At 32.6% G+C, this 15,024-nt stretch overlaps 1 protein-coding gene across 10 annotated transcripts in view; it reads left to right on the top strand.

The window, feature by feature from the left end:
• Positions 1-15,024, top strand: part of LOC118183509 (uncharacterized) — a 175,200-nt gene that overhangs the window by 95,637 nt on the left and 64,539 nt on the right. For all 10 annotated transcript variants that reach the window (XM_085806847.1, XM_085806851.1, XM_085806848.1 and 7 more), the window contains 3 exons: positions 211-270; positions 10,994-11,049; positions 13,066-13,285. In XM_085806847.1, coding sequence (XP_085662973.1) covers positions 211-270; positions 10,994-11,049; positions 13,066-13,285 — 336 coding nt within the window. The remainder of the gene's footprint in view (positions 1-210; positions 271-10,993; positions 11,050-13,065; positions 13,286-15,024) is intronic.

Here is a 15,024-nt window from a genome sequence, read left to right on the forward strand (position 1 = left end):
TATACTTTATTAATTTAAAAATTGATTCTGTTTGGAATATTTAAAAATGTTAGCAGAAAGAAATTTCAAATTCTAAAGAAAAATATTGAATTAGCAATTATCTTATAATGAATGAATCAATTATTATAGTTTAGTTTTATGTTTAAAATTGAGATTTTGATTTGATGCATGGGAATATCTTTTTATAATAACAGTTTGTTTGTAATATAGCATAAACCTCATCCTCTGGTGTGGGCTAAGTTGAAGGGTTTCCCTTATTGGCCAGCTAAGGTAATAATTCTAGCATATTATCTAATTATTCTTTGATTTTAAATTAATATATTAGAATATTATGTAGCTTTAAAATATAAATTTCATATTTATTAAATAAGTATCCTGCATGTTAACATATTTTTAACTAAATTCTCTTCTTTCAACATCTTTTACTGAGTAATAATTATTTTTAGAAATCTTTTAATGCATTTTAATGTTTTTCTTACTGAAGTTGATATATATATATATGTAAACTCGGTGTCTAGGGGATTTCTATGCTGACGACACACATTTAGGTGACTAAGTATTTATTTAATTATTGATTCAGATACAGTGATGAGTATTTACAAATGAAAAAAAAGTTATAATTCAGAAGTTAACCGCTTTGCCATCTATTAATACATCTTAGTCGAAAACATGACTGTTCTCTTTCGCTTCCATCGTCCATCTTTCGTCTCACCGCAATGCTGTTAGTTGAGTTGAGTTGTTGCACTCCTGTTACTCACACTCGGGTATCCTGACATGACAGGGCCTCCTGGCGATGATGAAGTTACAACAAAATCTGAAAAGAGTAATTAAAAAAAGAAAAAAGGAAAAAAAGGTCGTTTGGATGGGAACCATCTTGGAATGTCCTGAGGCAAAAAAAAAAAAAAAAAAAGGATACGTCATTTGCTTGGAGTGTCAACTGATTATCCTGGAACATCTTGAGGGAAAAAGAAATGTTATTTCTCCAGACCATCTTAAATGCTCAAGCGTCTTTAAAAGCATATCTGGGACTTCTTGGCGAGGCAAAAAAAAAAAAAAATGAACATCTTAATAAATCTTGTATATATAAAAATTTTTTGTAGAGAGGGAAAAGAAAAAAAAAACTTGTCAACTGATTAAAAAAATAATTAACATGTAAAAAAAAAAGAACTTTCCGCTTTACCAGCCTTTCTGGAAGAAAGAATGCAGGGTACGCAGTTCAAAATGATTTTTTTTAACAATCGCAGATAAATTAGGGATGTAATATTCACGTTTAATAATGGATTCCGTTTCGAGAGCAGAAAAATGACCTTTAGAGTGAACATTTTGCACTATTTCGGTTTGCATTGCCTGAGGTACAACTAATAGTTCTTGGTCTTCAACTATCTTATACAGAACACCGTTCTTTAAGGAGTAGTCATCAAAAGGGGTTTTTTCTAAAGTATGTTTGATCCCCGTTATGAAGTCATCACTTGATTGTGCGTCAATAATTTTTTGAGTTACACTGTCAATGGCAATTAACATGACAGGGAAACGACTTAGAGCATCTACATGTTTCATAAGCTGTCCAGAGCAGTGTTTTATTGTGTAATCAAAGTCTTCAAGGTAAAGAGCCCATCGAGCAATTCTGGGTGTTATGTCTTTTTTAGACGTAGTTTTTTCAAAAGTAGCGCAATCTGTAACAATATCAAATTTTGTTCCACCTAATAATGTCTAAATTTTTTAAGGGCTTCAATGATGGCTAGGATTTCTAGTTCATAACTGGAGTATTTCTCTTCTTGGGAGGTAGTTTTCTTGCTCATATAGTAAATTGGGTGGAAGGAACCATTAGTGCTTTGTTGCAAGAGAACAGATCCGTAACCATATTTACTTGCGTCACAGTGAAGTTGAAGAGGTAAACCTTGTTGTTAAAGGTGCAGAACAGGATCACTGGAAAGTGCTTCTTTCAGTTTTAAGAAAGCGTGCTGTTGCGCAGGACCAAACTCAAAAGGAGTGGACTCACGTAGTAAGTCACTGAGGGGTTTTGCAATTTTGGCATAATGTTGAATGAATTTTCGAAAGTAACCAGTTAGGCCAAGAAAACTTGCACCTGTTTAGCTGTTTTGGGTTCAGGAAATGACTGTACAGTGCGTGTTTTGGCTGATGAAGGTCGAATTTTGCTATCTTGAATAACATAACCTATGAATTCAATTGTTTTCTTTAGAAAGTTGCATTTCTGAAAGTTTATTTCTAGGCCATAGTCTGAGGCAAGTTGAAGGACTCGTCGTAATTTTTTAATTCCGCCGTCTTCATCCTTAGATGGAATAATTATATCATGCATATAAATTATAACAGTTTGATCACTAATGAGAGGTCTGAATATGGTATTGATAAATCTTTGAAAAACGCTAGGAGAGTTGCACAGTCCAAAGGGAACTTTAAGGAATTCATACTGGCCTTCATGAGTAACAAATGCAGTGTATTTGCTGCTTTGGGGATTCATGGGAACATAAAAAAAGCCGTTTTTGAAGTCAAGAGATGTAAAGACCTTAGAATTCTGTAAATTATCAAGAATTTGCTCTATAAGGGGTAGAGGAAATTTGTCTTTCACTATTTTCTTGTTAAGACGTCTGTAATCTATACATAGCCGGTAAGATCCATTTCGCTTTTTGCAGAGAACAATAGGTGAGCAAAATCGGAGCAACTAGGTTTTATAATTCCTTCGTTAAGCCACTGCTAGATTTGAGCTTCTACAATATGTTGTTCGGCTATAGATAAGCGGCGAGGACGTTGACTAACAGGGATTTCATCCGTTAAAATTAAAGACATTTGCAAATCAGTTGTTTTGGTTTTATTAGGTTTGTAAGCCGAAACTAGGTGTTTGATTTCTGTGCGATGATCTGGATTGGTAAGATGCGTTAAATCAGGAGAATCAGGTTCATCGAAAATATTTACAATATTAATTAGAAAATTATGGTCAGGAGTTTCTGCTTCTATTAGTTTAATACCATGCTTTCCAATAGAAAATTCAGCTTGCTGGATACAATCACTTCCAATAATTGCGTCAACAGATGGGAGATTATCTTCAATATCATGAATGTCAGTTTTAAAATTTGTATTTTGAATTTTGAAACAACCTGTGAAATATCCTACTGGGTGTACAATGCGATCACCAGGTCCTGATAATGTTATAGAAGATTTGTGAAGCTCTGGAGAACCAATTTTTTGATATGTTGCTGTGTTAATTATAGTAGCTTGACTGCCAGTGTCAATCAATGCTGGAATGCTAACGTCAGAAATATTGATGTGAGTCATCATAGAATGTAGAGGGTGTGACAGTACGACAACTTGATTGAGAATTGTCTCTGATTTTTGTGACAATGGAGGTGATGCACGACTTGGTTTCTGAGTACAAGTAGACGATTTATGGCCAAATGAATTGCAGGAAAAACATTTAGGTTGTTTATGAGAACAATTAGAACTTTTATGGCCTTTAGACCCACAATTGTAGCATTGTAGCAAACTATAGGTTGGGTAGGCTTCTGAGAGATTTTGCTCTCTAAGTGATGAGAATTATTCTGTTTAAATTTCAGATCACTAGAAAATTTAGCATGTTTGGAAGCAGACACAAGCTTCTCATAAATTTTTAACTTATCTTTGAATTCACTTAGTTTTACAACCATATAATAAAATTTTGTTAGTGTTTCCTGGAATACCATTTATTACATAATCAAAAATAGAAGACATATCAATTTGACCTCTAGAACCAATTTCTCTCATAGCAATAAAATAATCGAATAATGATTTGTTTGGCTTTAAACGTCTTTTAAACATCAGTTCATGCAAATCTGCACTGTTAAGTTTAGAGGAAAATTCTTCTAACAAATATTCTTTTAATGTAGTAAAAGTTTTGACACCATGTAAAGAATTTACAAAAGTTTTAGCAGAACCTGATAAGCATTTTTTGGTGAATATAATCTTGTGAACATCATTGATAATTCTATTCAGTTCAAATAATTCTTCTATGTCATTTAAAAAAGATTCAATTAAATTATCAGAAGAACCATCAAAAGGTTTAATACATTCGTATAAATCACGAAACGTTATGCTGAATTGTTGTTCATTTACCAGCGATGACATGACAGGCGTATGATGTTTCTCGATGTTTATGTAAACAAATACCGGAGCTGGAAGTCTGCGCGTTTTGGCTAGCTGCCAAGGTCGAACAAGTAATTGACTGCGTAGTGGTTTCAAAATCTGTTTGATTTTCGGCAATTAATTTTTGTTCTGTGTTTTCTAATTCGTTGTCAGAATCAGAATCGGAAATAGCAGTTTCCAATAGCAAATCAAAATTAGTTAAAGCATTCACAATCGTAGTATAACATTCATCAGCAGAAATGGCACAGTCTAAATTTAGAACATTAAGAATCGAAATTAGATCAGCCAGAGTGAAAATATTTAATAAACGTTCCTGAACTTCGGCAGTGTGAAAAGAGTTATCTAGTCTTGTGAATTCACGAAGTCTGCGATTTGCACAGTCGCCTTCTTGACCAAACACAAATTTATGTAGTAGCTTAATTGCTTTCGTGGAAGCTGATTTTAAGGATTTAGCGATATGTGGTATATCATTTAAAGTTGACATTGTCACAACTTAACTATTTCGGAGAACACAAGTGAGAAACAAGTTTATATAATAAAATGAACATTGAGTTTCGATTTCGAAAGGAAAAGTTCTGGTTTTTCACACAATTCGTTCTAATGGTAAAAATATAGTTTTCAGTTCATCAAAATTGAATTCAAAGAGTCTTTAATTTCACTTCATCAAAATCGAATTCAAAATCTTTGTTATTTGATTCTTAAAGAACAGCTTACCTTGACTGAAGAAGAACCGGTCGAAGCTCCCATGTAAACTCGGCGTCTAGGGGATTTCTACGCTGACGACACACATTTAGGTGACTAAGTATTTATTTAGTTATTGATGGAGATACAGTGATGAGTATTTACAAATGAAAAAAAGTTATAATTCAGAAGTTAACCGCTTCGCCATCTATTAATACGTCTTAGTCGAAAACATGACTGTTCTCTTTCACTTCCATCGTCCATCTTTCGTCTCACCGCAATGCCGTTAGTTGTGTTGAGTTGTTGCTCTCCTGCTACTCACATGTAAGAAAAATAAAGAATATGTAAAAGATTAAATTATCAACATAAATTTCCCTTCTGTATTCTAAAAATGGTAACCTCTATTTGCACCGCATCATTTTGAGACTAATCCAGGTCTGTATGACTGTTACATAATTCTGATGCTGTAAATGTAACTAGAACTCAAACAGCCAATAGTAATATTGCAGCAATACTAACTATCCAGTCAAAATGCATTGAGAACCAAAATTAAGTCAGGTCAGCCTGAATTAAGATTTCACCCTGAACATAACGCACTTGTTTTCTATGCTTTCGCTTAGCTTGGCTGCAGTCTCTCTGCTCCTTTTATCTTGATGCAAATTTATCTAAAATGTAAATTTTTTTAGAATAGGCACATTTAATGGGCCAACTTGATTGTGGCCGCAACATGTTTGCTGAAATAAAAAAATGAAGATTTAATCTGCCTTCGCCTCGAATTTCCTATTCATTATGGATCAACACTTCTACGCCAGCAAAATTCCTGCCATTTATTGCTTCTTAGTTTGTTTTTAGTGTGTATATATATTAATAAGAAACATTATCTTCAAAAAGAGAAAGAAAATTTGTAATCCTTAATGTTAGTGAAGTAAAAATATTTGAAAATTTGTTAAATTTATGAATAAAAAAAAAAAAACTTGTGCAAAAAGGTCTAAAAAATTCAGTTTTTGTAATTGAACGAAAACTGATCGAGAAGAATAGACTTGTTCCCATTCAAACAAAAATAATTGATAAAAGTGATAATGTTTTGTTTCCTCCATTTGCAAGAATCAGAAGCCAAAAAATAAAAATTGTAAGTAAAGAAATTCAGTTATTAGACAAATTGCCAAACAAAACTAAAAAACAAGCCAAAAATGAAGACAAGAAACTTCAAGTAAGTAATTTAATTATTAAGCCCATGGTCACTTAGAGCCAAGCATGAAAGTTTTCCGCGTTTTCATGGAATTCCGCTTTTTTGAACGTCACCTGGGCTGTTTCTGAGATCGATGCAGAACCGTTGAGAAATCTCGACCGGCAAATGTGTGTGTGTGGGGGGGGGGTAAATGGAGGACATGCTCTCTCTCTTCCTCTTTTCTTTGTAAAAAAACTTTACATCATGCCATCGTATAATATTACGCCATGTTAGCGATCAAACGCAGGCACCCCTTGTTGCGAACTTTTCGAGTTTGCCTGAGCCGAGATCGCGAAATACGTTGTTTCACATCAAGGCAAAGTAGGTGGGACTTATGAATTTAAGAAATGCTCATAAACTGTACAAAGAAGAGCTAGAGATAGAAAAGGAGGAGCGAGAATCTTTAAAAAAAAAAATTAAACATTGCAAAAAAATAAAGAAGAAAATAAAAAAGTATCAATGGATTGTATAAAAGCTGCTGAAAAGAAATTGAGACAAGCTCACAAACGGAAATTAGAAAAGTTGGCTGCAAAAGTAGCAAAAAAGAAAAAGCATTTTCCCTAAAAAATTTTTAATCAGGATCGATTGAGACTGAGACAAAATAGCTATTTCTTGTATTCCTCCTTTAACTATATGTTATTTTGTAACTATATTATCTCATATGACTACTTTTTCTGGTGTTATATAAAGTACTGTTTATTGAGCTAAAAGTGAAGATAATTGAGAGCTATAGTAACAATTATATATATATCTCTAAAACTTGTCATTGCCTGAAAATGGGCAATAATATATAACATAAATGTGTATATTAGTGTGTTGTAATGTTGTGTACAGTATTTATGTATCAACTGTTAAGTTACATAAAGAGCATCTTAAAGAAGGTTAATTCGTTACAATCTCTTGGTGATTTATTGATTTTTTTTTTACAAGATAAAATTAATAGCAAAATAGTAAGTACAAGTATTATTTTAATTTAATTATATGTATATGTTTAATACTTTTTATATTAAAAGGTTGATATTTTATTAAAATGTGTTTTTTTGGAGGTCGCGCATGCGCAATTAGTTTTTGTGTAATTTTGTGTCCGCACGTTGTTCAGCTTTTTTTGCCAACTTGCACTTTCATGCCTGTAGAGCGTAAGAAAAGGGCAAAAAATTTTAAAAAGGCGAATTTTCTTGTAAAAAGCATAAAACAATTGCAAAAATATTGAAGGCATTCCTCGATAAAATCGCTTTTTCAATGGTAAAAATTATGTATTATACAACTAAAGGTAAAGGTAAAAAAATTAAAAGTGAATATATACTAAATATATATACACTTGTATGTGTGTATAATTTATTAATCTGTATATTAATTAAACCCAGATTATATGTTGAAAATTGAGTGTGAAAATACTATCGTAAATTAAGTTAATGGCAAAATATATACTGCAAATAGTTAAAGATAAAACTGAGTTAAATTAATAAAGTTTACTTATAATTTAGAATGTTTTATACTCGTGAAAAATTTCGAATATCATATTTCAAGGAAAATATCCATTTTGACTACTCTTTAATACATATGAACAATGTTTTTGCATGATATCTGTATGTATGGACAGAATAGAAGACTCCTCCCCCTTCCCCCCAAAAAACAGATTTTAAAATGGCTTCAAAACAGACTTTTTTCATTATGCCTGCACGTATTACAGTATGTATGTATATGCTCGCCTAACTCAAAAAACAGTTAACCATACAACATTGAAATTTTTTATACGAGAATGCTATGACATCTAGTTTTGCAGTCGGCCGCATCAAACTTATATATACACACACACTAACATATATATATATATACAGTCACACACGTGTGTCCATACATACATACAGGTATAATCCACTCTGTTACCTGGCTTTAACTGCTGACACTTTTTTTGGATCTGTACATACACCTTTCGCAGAGATTAATGTCCAAGGTAAGTTGTTTCCTGATTGAGTAGTTTACATTTTGCAGGACTGAACTTCTTCAGTTTCTTTCATTTGGCTTCTTTTAGTTTCTGAAGTACTTTTCTAAGATTTTCTAAATGTTCTTCAAAACTCTTCCCGACGTTTATACCTGGATGTCATCCAGGTATATCAGACAGGCTTTGTAGGGACCTCTCAACATGGTCTCCATGTGGTGTTCAAATGTTGCCATTGCTTTACATAGACCAGATGGCATTACCTTGAACTGCCAAAGTCCTGATTCGGTAGTAAAAGACGTCTTTTCTTGATCTTCCGGATGTAGCTCTACCTTCCAACATCCACTCTTTAAATAAAGTGTCAAAAACCACTTGTTTCCAGAAAGAGTGTCCATAATGTCGTCAATTCTAGAAGGAGGATAGCTGTCTTTCTTCATAACTTCATTCAAACAGCAATGATCAGCACAAAATATAGTTGAACCCATCTTTCTTTTTGACCAGGACACTGGGAGATGCCCATGGACTTACCTCTTCCTGTTTAGCAATCAGTAGATATCTTAGATGTTGCTTGATTGGTGGATGATCCCTGGTATCGTCAAACTGGTTGTTGTGTCGTGCTGTGTCAAACTGGTTCGAGGCACATCAGAAGATGAGTGAGAGAAAACATCTTGATGTTCTTGAATGATACATTCAGCAGCACTGCTTTCTGAAGACGTGGATTTTGAAATATTACTGTTTCATTTAACCGTTGGTTCACTAGAGTACCTGCTGCAACCACACCTTTCCTAATGAATTTTGGCTTGTCACTGACATGAGGAATTCTCATCAGATAATTGTGTCCGACAAGTCGATGAGTTGTGTGGCTACTAGTACTCCTTGCGGGGTGTTACAGTTCTATTGATATTCCATTACACCGTGCCGGAAATATCTATTTTCGTCTATAGATCCGGGAACTGTTCTTGTTGGTAATGTGATATTGTCTTGATTTTGTGGACAGATTTAACTCCTTTATAATTAATTCCGAATAAGGCTATATTCTCAGAGGCTGAATGCAGTTTGTTATTTTTGAATTCCAAGAAAAAATTGTACTTCCTCGGAAAATCCAATCCGAGTGTGCAAAGATCTGTAATCTCTGCCTGTATGCCATGTGGTGGTAGGTGTTACTTATCTTAACATTTAATTTTCTGTCAGTGTTGATCCTTTCCCCGAACACAGTATTGAGGGTAAATCAGGGCGGCGACCAGAGGAGTTTACCTTCCAATTCTTGAGCCAAATCTTTTAGGATGATGGTAACATTGGCTCTTGTATCAATGGTCATATTGCAAGGAACTCCATTCGTATATCCCATGAGGAGTGCCACTACTGATTGCAGAAATATGAAGTGTTTTGAAATGGGGCTTCTGATTATATGGCATCCTCCGGCTTGTGAGATGGACACTAATTAGTTTCTCTACTTCTGGCTTTGAGCAGTCTTAACTTCCATGCCCTGGGGTGTTCTGCAGTTTCTTTAACATTGAAGCTCCAGCACTTTAGGGCTGAATTTTTGTCACTCCTATTCCATCTCAAGGCATTGACTTGTCTGGTTAATCATCTAGACGAGCTGTCACTTAATCCACTGTCTCCTGAACTTGAGCTGCTCAGATTGTGGGGCAGTCTGTATGAGTTGCTTGCTGGGCTGCTTCAGATTTCATGTTGTACTCTAGAGGCTTTTTAAATCCTTGACATCTTGCCATTCGCAAAGCTTTCTGTATTCCAGGATCCCGCATGCCACTGATGAAATACTGCAGGGACAGGATTTCCCTTGTTTCTGTCGGGTATTCTGCAGCAAGTTCTTTTGAGTGTTTCCATGGTTTCCTATTAACCAGATTTTAATTGAAGCTTGCTATAATCTTTTAAACACTTCTCCCCAAACTGCAGCTTTAACATGCCGGATAGAGTTTCGAAATCTAGCCTGTGGTTTTCAGGAAGAGTTTGAAAGATATCCACTATATCTTCTCTAGAAGCGGTGAGATGACAGGCTTAGCTTGGGAATCCTATCCATTTGAATCACCAAGAAAGAAGCATCCATTGACAACAAAAATGTAAGAAATCATTGATTTGCTGAATATGATCTATGATCATGGGCAATCATCAAATGATTATGAACATACTGTCTGAATGTTTGCAGACATCTTCAAAATTATGTGATGCATTATCCATCAAGAACTATCCACAAAAAGTTTTCTCAACTGGTCCCAGAAACTTTACCCTAGGACAAAAATGAAACAGTTTTCAGAAAGAAGGGCTGATTTAGGTTAATTTTGCATCATGCCACTCTGATACATAAACTAGAACATGGAGAAGAGGCTGGGGAAAATTTAGAAAAAAATCATCTATTATCAAGATAATGCATCTCTTCACCGTGCCACAATAGCATAAGTTATTTTAGTTAACTGTGGCTTCATCTCATTATCCCAGCCACCTTATTTCCCAAACCTTAACCCTGTTAAATTCTTATCTGTTATGAAAAATTCACTTTGAGAACATTGCTTAAACACAGACAGTGATGCCATTGACATAATCATTTAATTGTGTGAAATTCAGGACAAATCATTCTACAAGATGATTTTAAACAAATTGCAGCTCAGATGGCATATGTGCATTGATATATGTGGTGCTAATGTAATGAAATCATAATGAGAAACTCTTCCTTAAACATCTCCTTCCTGTGAAACTCAAATCGTTTCACCTTTTCCTCATATGTTGACCTATGGGGGAAAGAGATCTATGTCCTAGAGTTCATTTTTAACTCATTGAAGATTGTAACAGATCAGTGTGTTCCAACTCTGAATATGTGTGAAACTTTTGCATTCTTTGTTAAAAGCAATTAAAATTGTTATTGATACCTGTCTTTAAAACCTGTCTTTAAAATTATTATTCTGCATTGTTTTACGTCAGCATATTCTAATCGTAACAATTTCTTTTAATTTTTATGTAAATATATGAAGAATAACATTTATCTCATGCATTAGGTAGTTCGAATTGTTGATGGAAATGTTGATGCACGCTTCTTTGGAGCTCATGACAGGTACAGTAGGCATATGAAATTGCTTTTTATTTATGGCATAAATTCTAATCTAAAAATTTTGTATATTTTATGTCTAATATAAAATTAGAAGTTATGAATAATATTCATGTTGAAGTAATTTGTTGTGATTAATAATTGTAATAAACTTCAATTAGTAAAAATTTTGTGTTGTTTGCGAATGAATTGCAATCATTTTTAGAAAATGTGTAATACAGAATCTGGAAAAAGAATATGTGAAATACAAGACAAAAAGCATATTAAAACTGTTATCCTGCAGAGTTTAAGTTCTAATGATTTAAGTTTTTATAAGAATTAAAATCAGTTGTTCTAGTCTGCTAGCTGAGTTTCTTATGCGAGTTTCAAGGATTTTGCTTATCGTTTGCATAAGAGAAACAAATTAATATAAAACATAAAGTTAAGGAGGAAAAACCCTAACTTTGTTCATTTAAAACAGGCTAATTTTATATAGAACTGTGAATGGTTTTTCATGCTAAATAAAATCTAATTTCTAAAGAAATATGATAAAATTTTATATAATTTTAATAAAAAAATTCAATTTTAGAGCTGACTAAAAAACCACCAACTTTTAAGTAATGGACTTCCAGTATAATTGATTCCTCTTCAGTCAATGCTTCTTCCATTAATTCAACTGAAATATTATAAGGGGCTGATAAGAAGGGGGAAATATTACAAAAAGCTTAATATTCTTGTGGAAAATCCTAGAAAGGTCAAGGAAAGGAAAAATCATCAGTGAAAATATATGCATTCTACAAATAGGTCGGGGAAAACTGGAACTTTATCGAAAACATCAAGAAACTATAAAAAGAGGGGATACTCATCAGTTCTTTAAAAGTATTAAAAAAATTAATTGTACATAGTAAATGAATGTACTTCTGTTAAAACGAAGGCTAACGGAGAGGCACTGTAATATTTGTTATTTTTGCAGAAAATAATTTGCCCTCCTCACATCTGATACGTTTAAGCAACTTGTTTAGGTATCTTCTGTATTATTGAACTTTTCCTCACTTTCCTCTATAGAAGTGTGATTGCCTTTTAAAAATAAGGAGTGTTTTGCAAAATGGCACAATAGTTCAGGGCTGAAAATTAAATCTTAGTATCAAATATTATTTAGAATAGGTGTTGGTGCTAATAAAAGTGTAATTAAAGTTAAATAGAAATGAAATTGCTGAATTTTAAATTTAAGATGTGTGAACTGATTTGTGAAGTTATTATGAACATGTTCTTAAGATTTTGGCTTCCGAATTATAAAATAAAGAAATTAAGCAATATTTTACCAAAATTTTATTTTTGCAAGTGAGGAAATGAAACTGAGCTGAGTGGCCTAATTCACTTGCTAAAGATCACTTTTGTACAAGTTTAAGTAGTAAAGGAGAAGATCTGGATTTGACCTATGAAATAGTTTTTTCCCTTTTCTCTCATTCCAGTTTTTGTACCTTGCATATTTCAGGTTTATTTATCTTTTACCATATATAAGCATTTTATTATTTATTAGTAAAGAATTGAACATTTGCCATTTTTTTCTGTGTGATAATTTGCTTATATTATTATGTGGCATTTTTCAGTGAATGTTGATACTAATGATATTGTTTCAGATATTCATATCTACTTTCTCCCAATTGTATTGAAAAATTAGGATCATAACTAACGTTCATTCCTCACAGTTTCCTGCTTTTACCATTTATTATCATTATTTTAAAAACTAAATTTAACACTAACATGTTATGACAACATAATAGTGTAAAGAATTTCCATGTGAACAATTTAAATGTTCCTGCTGTTTACCTATCTTTTTAGTGTATTTTTTAAATGATTTGTGCATGAATGAAAGTTATTATAGTAACTTATTATCATAATGTACATTTAAATATTATTATTATTCATAACTGTAATATGCTTGCTGTTTTATGTGTAGGACCTTTTTTTTTTTTTTTTTTTTTTTTTTTTTACTTGTTTAATAGATATAAAATTTTATTTTCTATTTGTTAAATCTTTTAGAGCTTGGGTTCCTGTAACTCAGTGCTATCATCTGTCAAAAGAAATGCCAACTACAAGCAAACCAAAGAAAAAGGGAAATTATGAGGCTGCACTGCATGAATTGAATGTTCATGTGCATTCATTAATACAGAAGTTTGGCTCTTTTGAGTATGCACCATATCGTACTAGTTTTGATCCACAAAACAAATTTTTTATGTATCATGGAATTGATGTAGATAAGGTATTTATTTTGTACTTTGTTCTTGTCATTTTCTAATAAAATATTTCTATTCCCCCCCCCCCCCATTTATAAAAAGAGTTACATAAAGGTAAAATGCAAACCTGCTTCAAGATATTGGAGGATGAAATAAAACATCACATTTATACAGGGTCCTTAAGAGTCCTTAAGTTTCTTGGAATCGATTTTTGGTCCTTAAAAGTCCTTAATTTTGGCCAAAATCGGCAGAAGGTCCTTAATTTTAATCCTGTGAAATTTCTGTCTGTTTTTACGACTGCAATTTTGAGTGTGAATTAGCAGTTTGGAGGTATATTTTTGGTGATTCACTGATAAATATGGTTATTTGAATGGGTTATCATTTGTTCCTATTTCTAATATAAGTGGTGGGATACTCGAGTTTCTGAGCAAAAAGTGAAACAAGTATTTCGAAATTATTTCACTTTTTCTAATGAAGAGCTCTTAAACAATTTTTCGCTTTTGGGGATGTGAATTCTTTTATTGAACGGATCTAAGTTTGGCGATTTTTAAGATCAGTTTCTATAGAAAATTTTAAATTCCAAGAGCTGGGAATTTTTCGACGATTTTTTTAAACATTCTAACATTGATCAAGTTCATTAAAATAATGGTATTGAAATTATATTTAAAAAGTAACATATTAATTTAAAAATATCTTTTAATTTTTTTTTCATGATAACAGTTTTCTCATGTAATTGTCTCAGAGTATTCTGAATTCTCAGAATATGCATCAGTTTTTTCTATAAAATTAATGAATTAATTTCACACTTTTTTTGTCTGATTTTTTTTTCAAAATATTTCTGGCTGTTTGCTGTTACAAAACTGGTAGGGATATTTTTTCTTCGGGACGTTAGACATTGCAACTTGAAAAGTTTAGAAAGATTTTAAGGCAAGATTTATAGACCCACAATTCCATAAGATTTTAGAAAAATTTGACAAAATGAAAAATGTCACTATGGTATTAACACGTAATGGATGTATTATACAGAACATTTGCAATGAATTTCTTACTTTTTGGATAGCATCTGGAAGAACAACGAAAACATAATACTTGAATGTTTTACTTCTGATAGTAGAATCTTTTTCATAACATTCTTATCTTCCCTTTATTCCCTAAGGTTATCTAACTATCTAATTTAATTTATAACTAACTGCTTACCCTTAAAAATTATCTGTGCCTATTAAAGTGAGTTATTGCCTTTCATTATTTCTTAGCGTGGTACAAGGTAAAACACAAAAATGTAAAAATTCATGTAAAACTTATTTTTCGTATCTAGTGAGACCTAAAATAATACAAAGCAGCTTAGTGTCACCTCTGGTGCTTTAGTGGCTTATTGGAAGTATATTAACTGGATTACATTCCCTGGAACTGTACACGGAGCTACGACACCTTAAAGTATATTAACTGGGTTTTAATCCTTGAAACTCTACATGGAGCTACGACACTAACTCCAACAGACAGAGACCAACTAACTTTAAAAACTAGCTAACCGTGCCCACATTAGGCCTTTCAATTTTGTTCTGGTCTGCAGGTCTGTCTTTAGGCAAGGAACAGCTGTGACAACAGCCAGTCTTTTGTTATAAATCATTCTTATTATGATTTTACTTCTCATTTTAACCTATGATGCTTGACATAAAATCTACCTGGCTATTCACCAAACCTCTAGATTTGAGCAAGTAATGAGACATTAAAAAAAAAAAAAAAAAAATCCAACATGAAACATAAC

This window comes from Stegodyphus dumicola, chromosome 12 (genome assembly GCF_044657685.1).
Source record: "Stegodyphus dumicola isolate Sdum_Otavi_A_Nest chromosome 12, ASM4465768v1".
Classification (NCBI taxonomy): Eukaryota; Metazoa; Arthropoda; class Arachnida; order Araneae; family Eresidae; genus Stegodyphus; species Stegodyphus dumicola.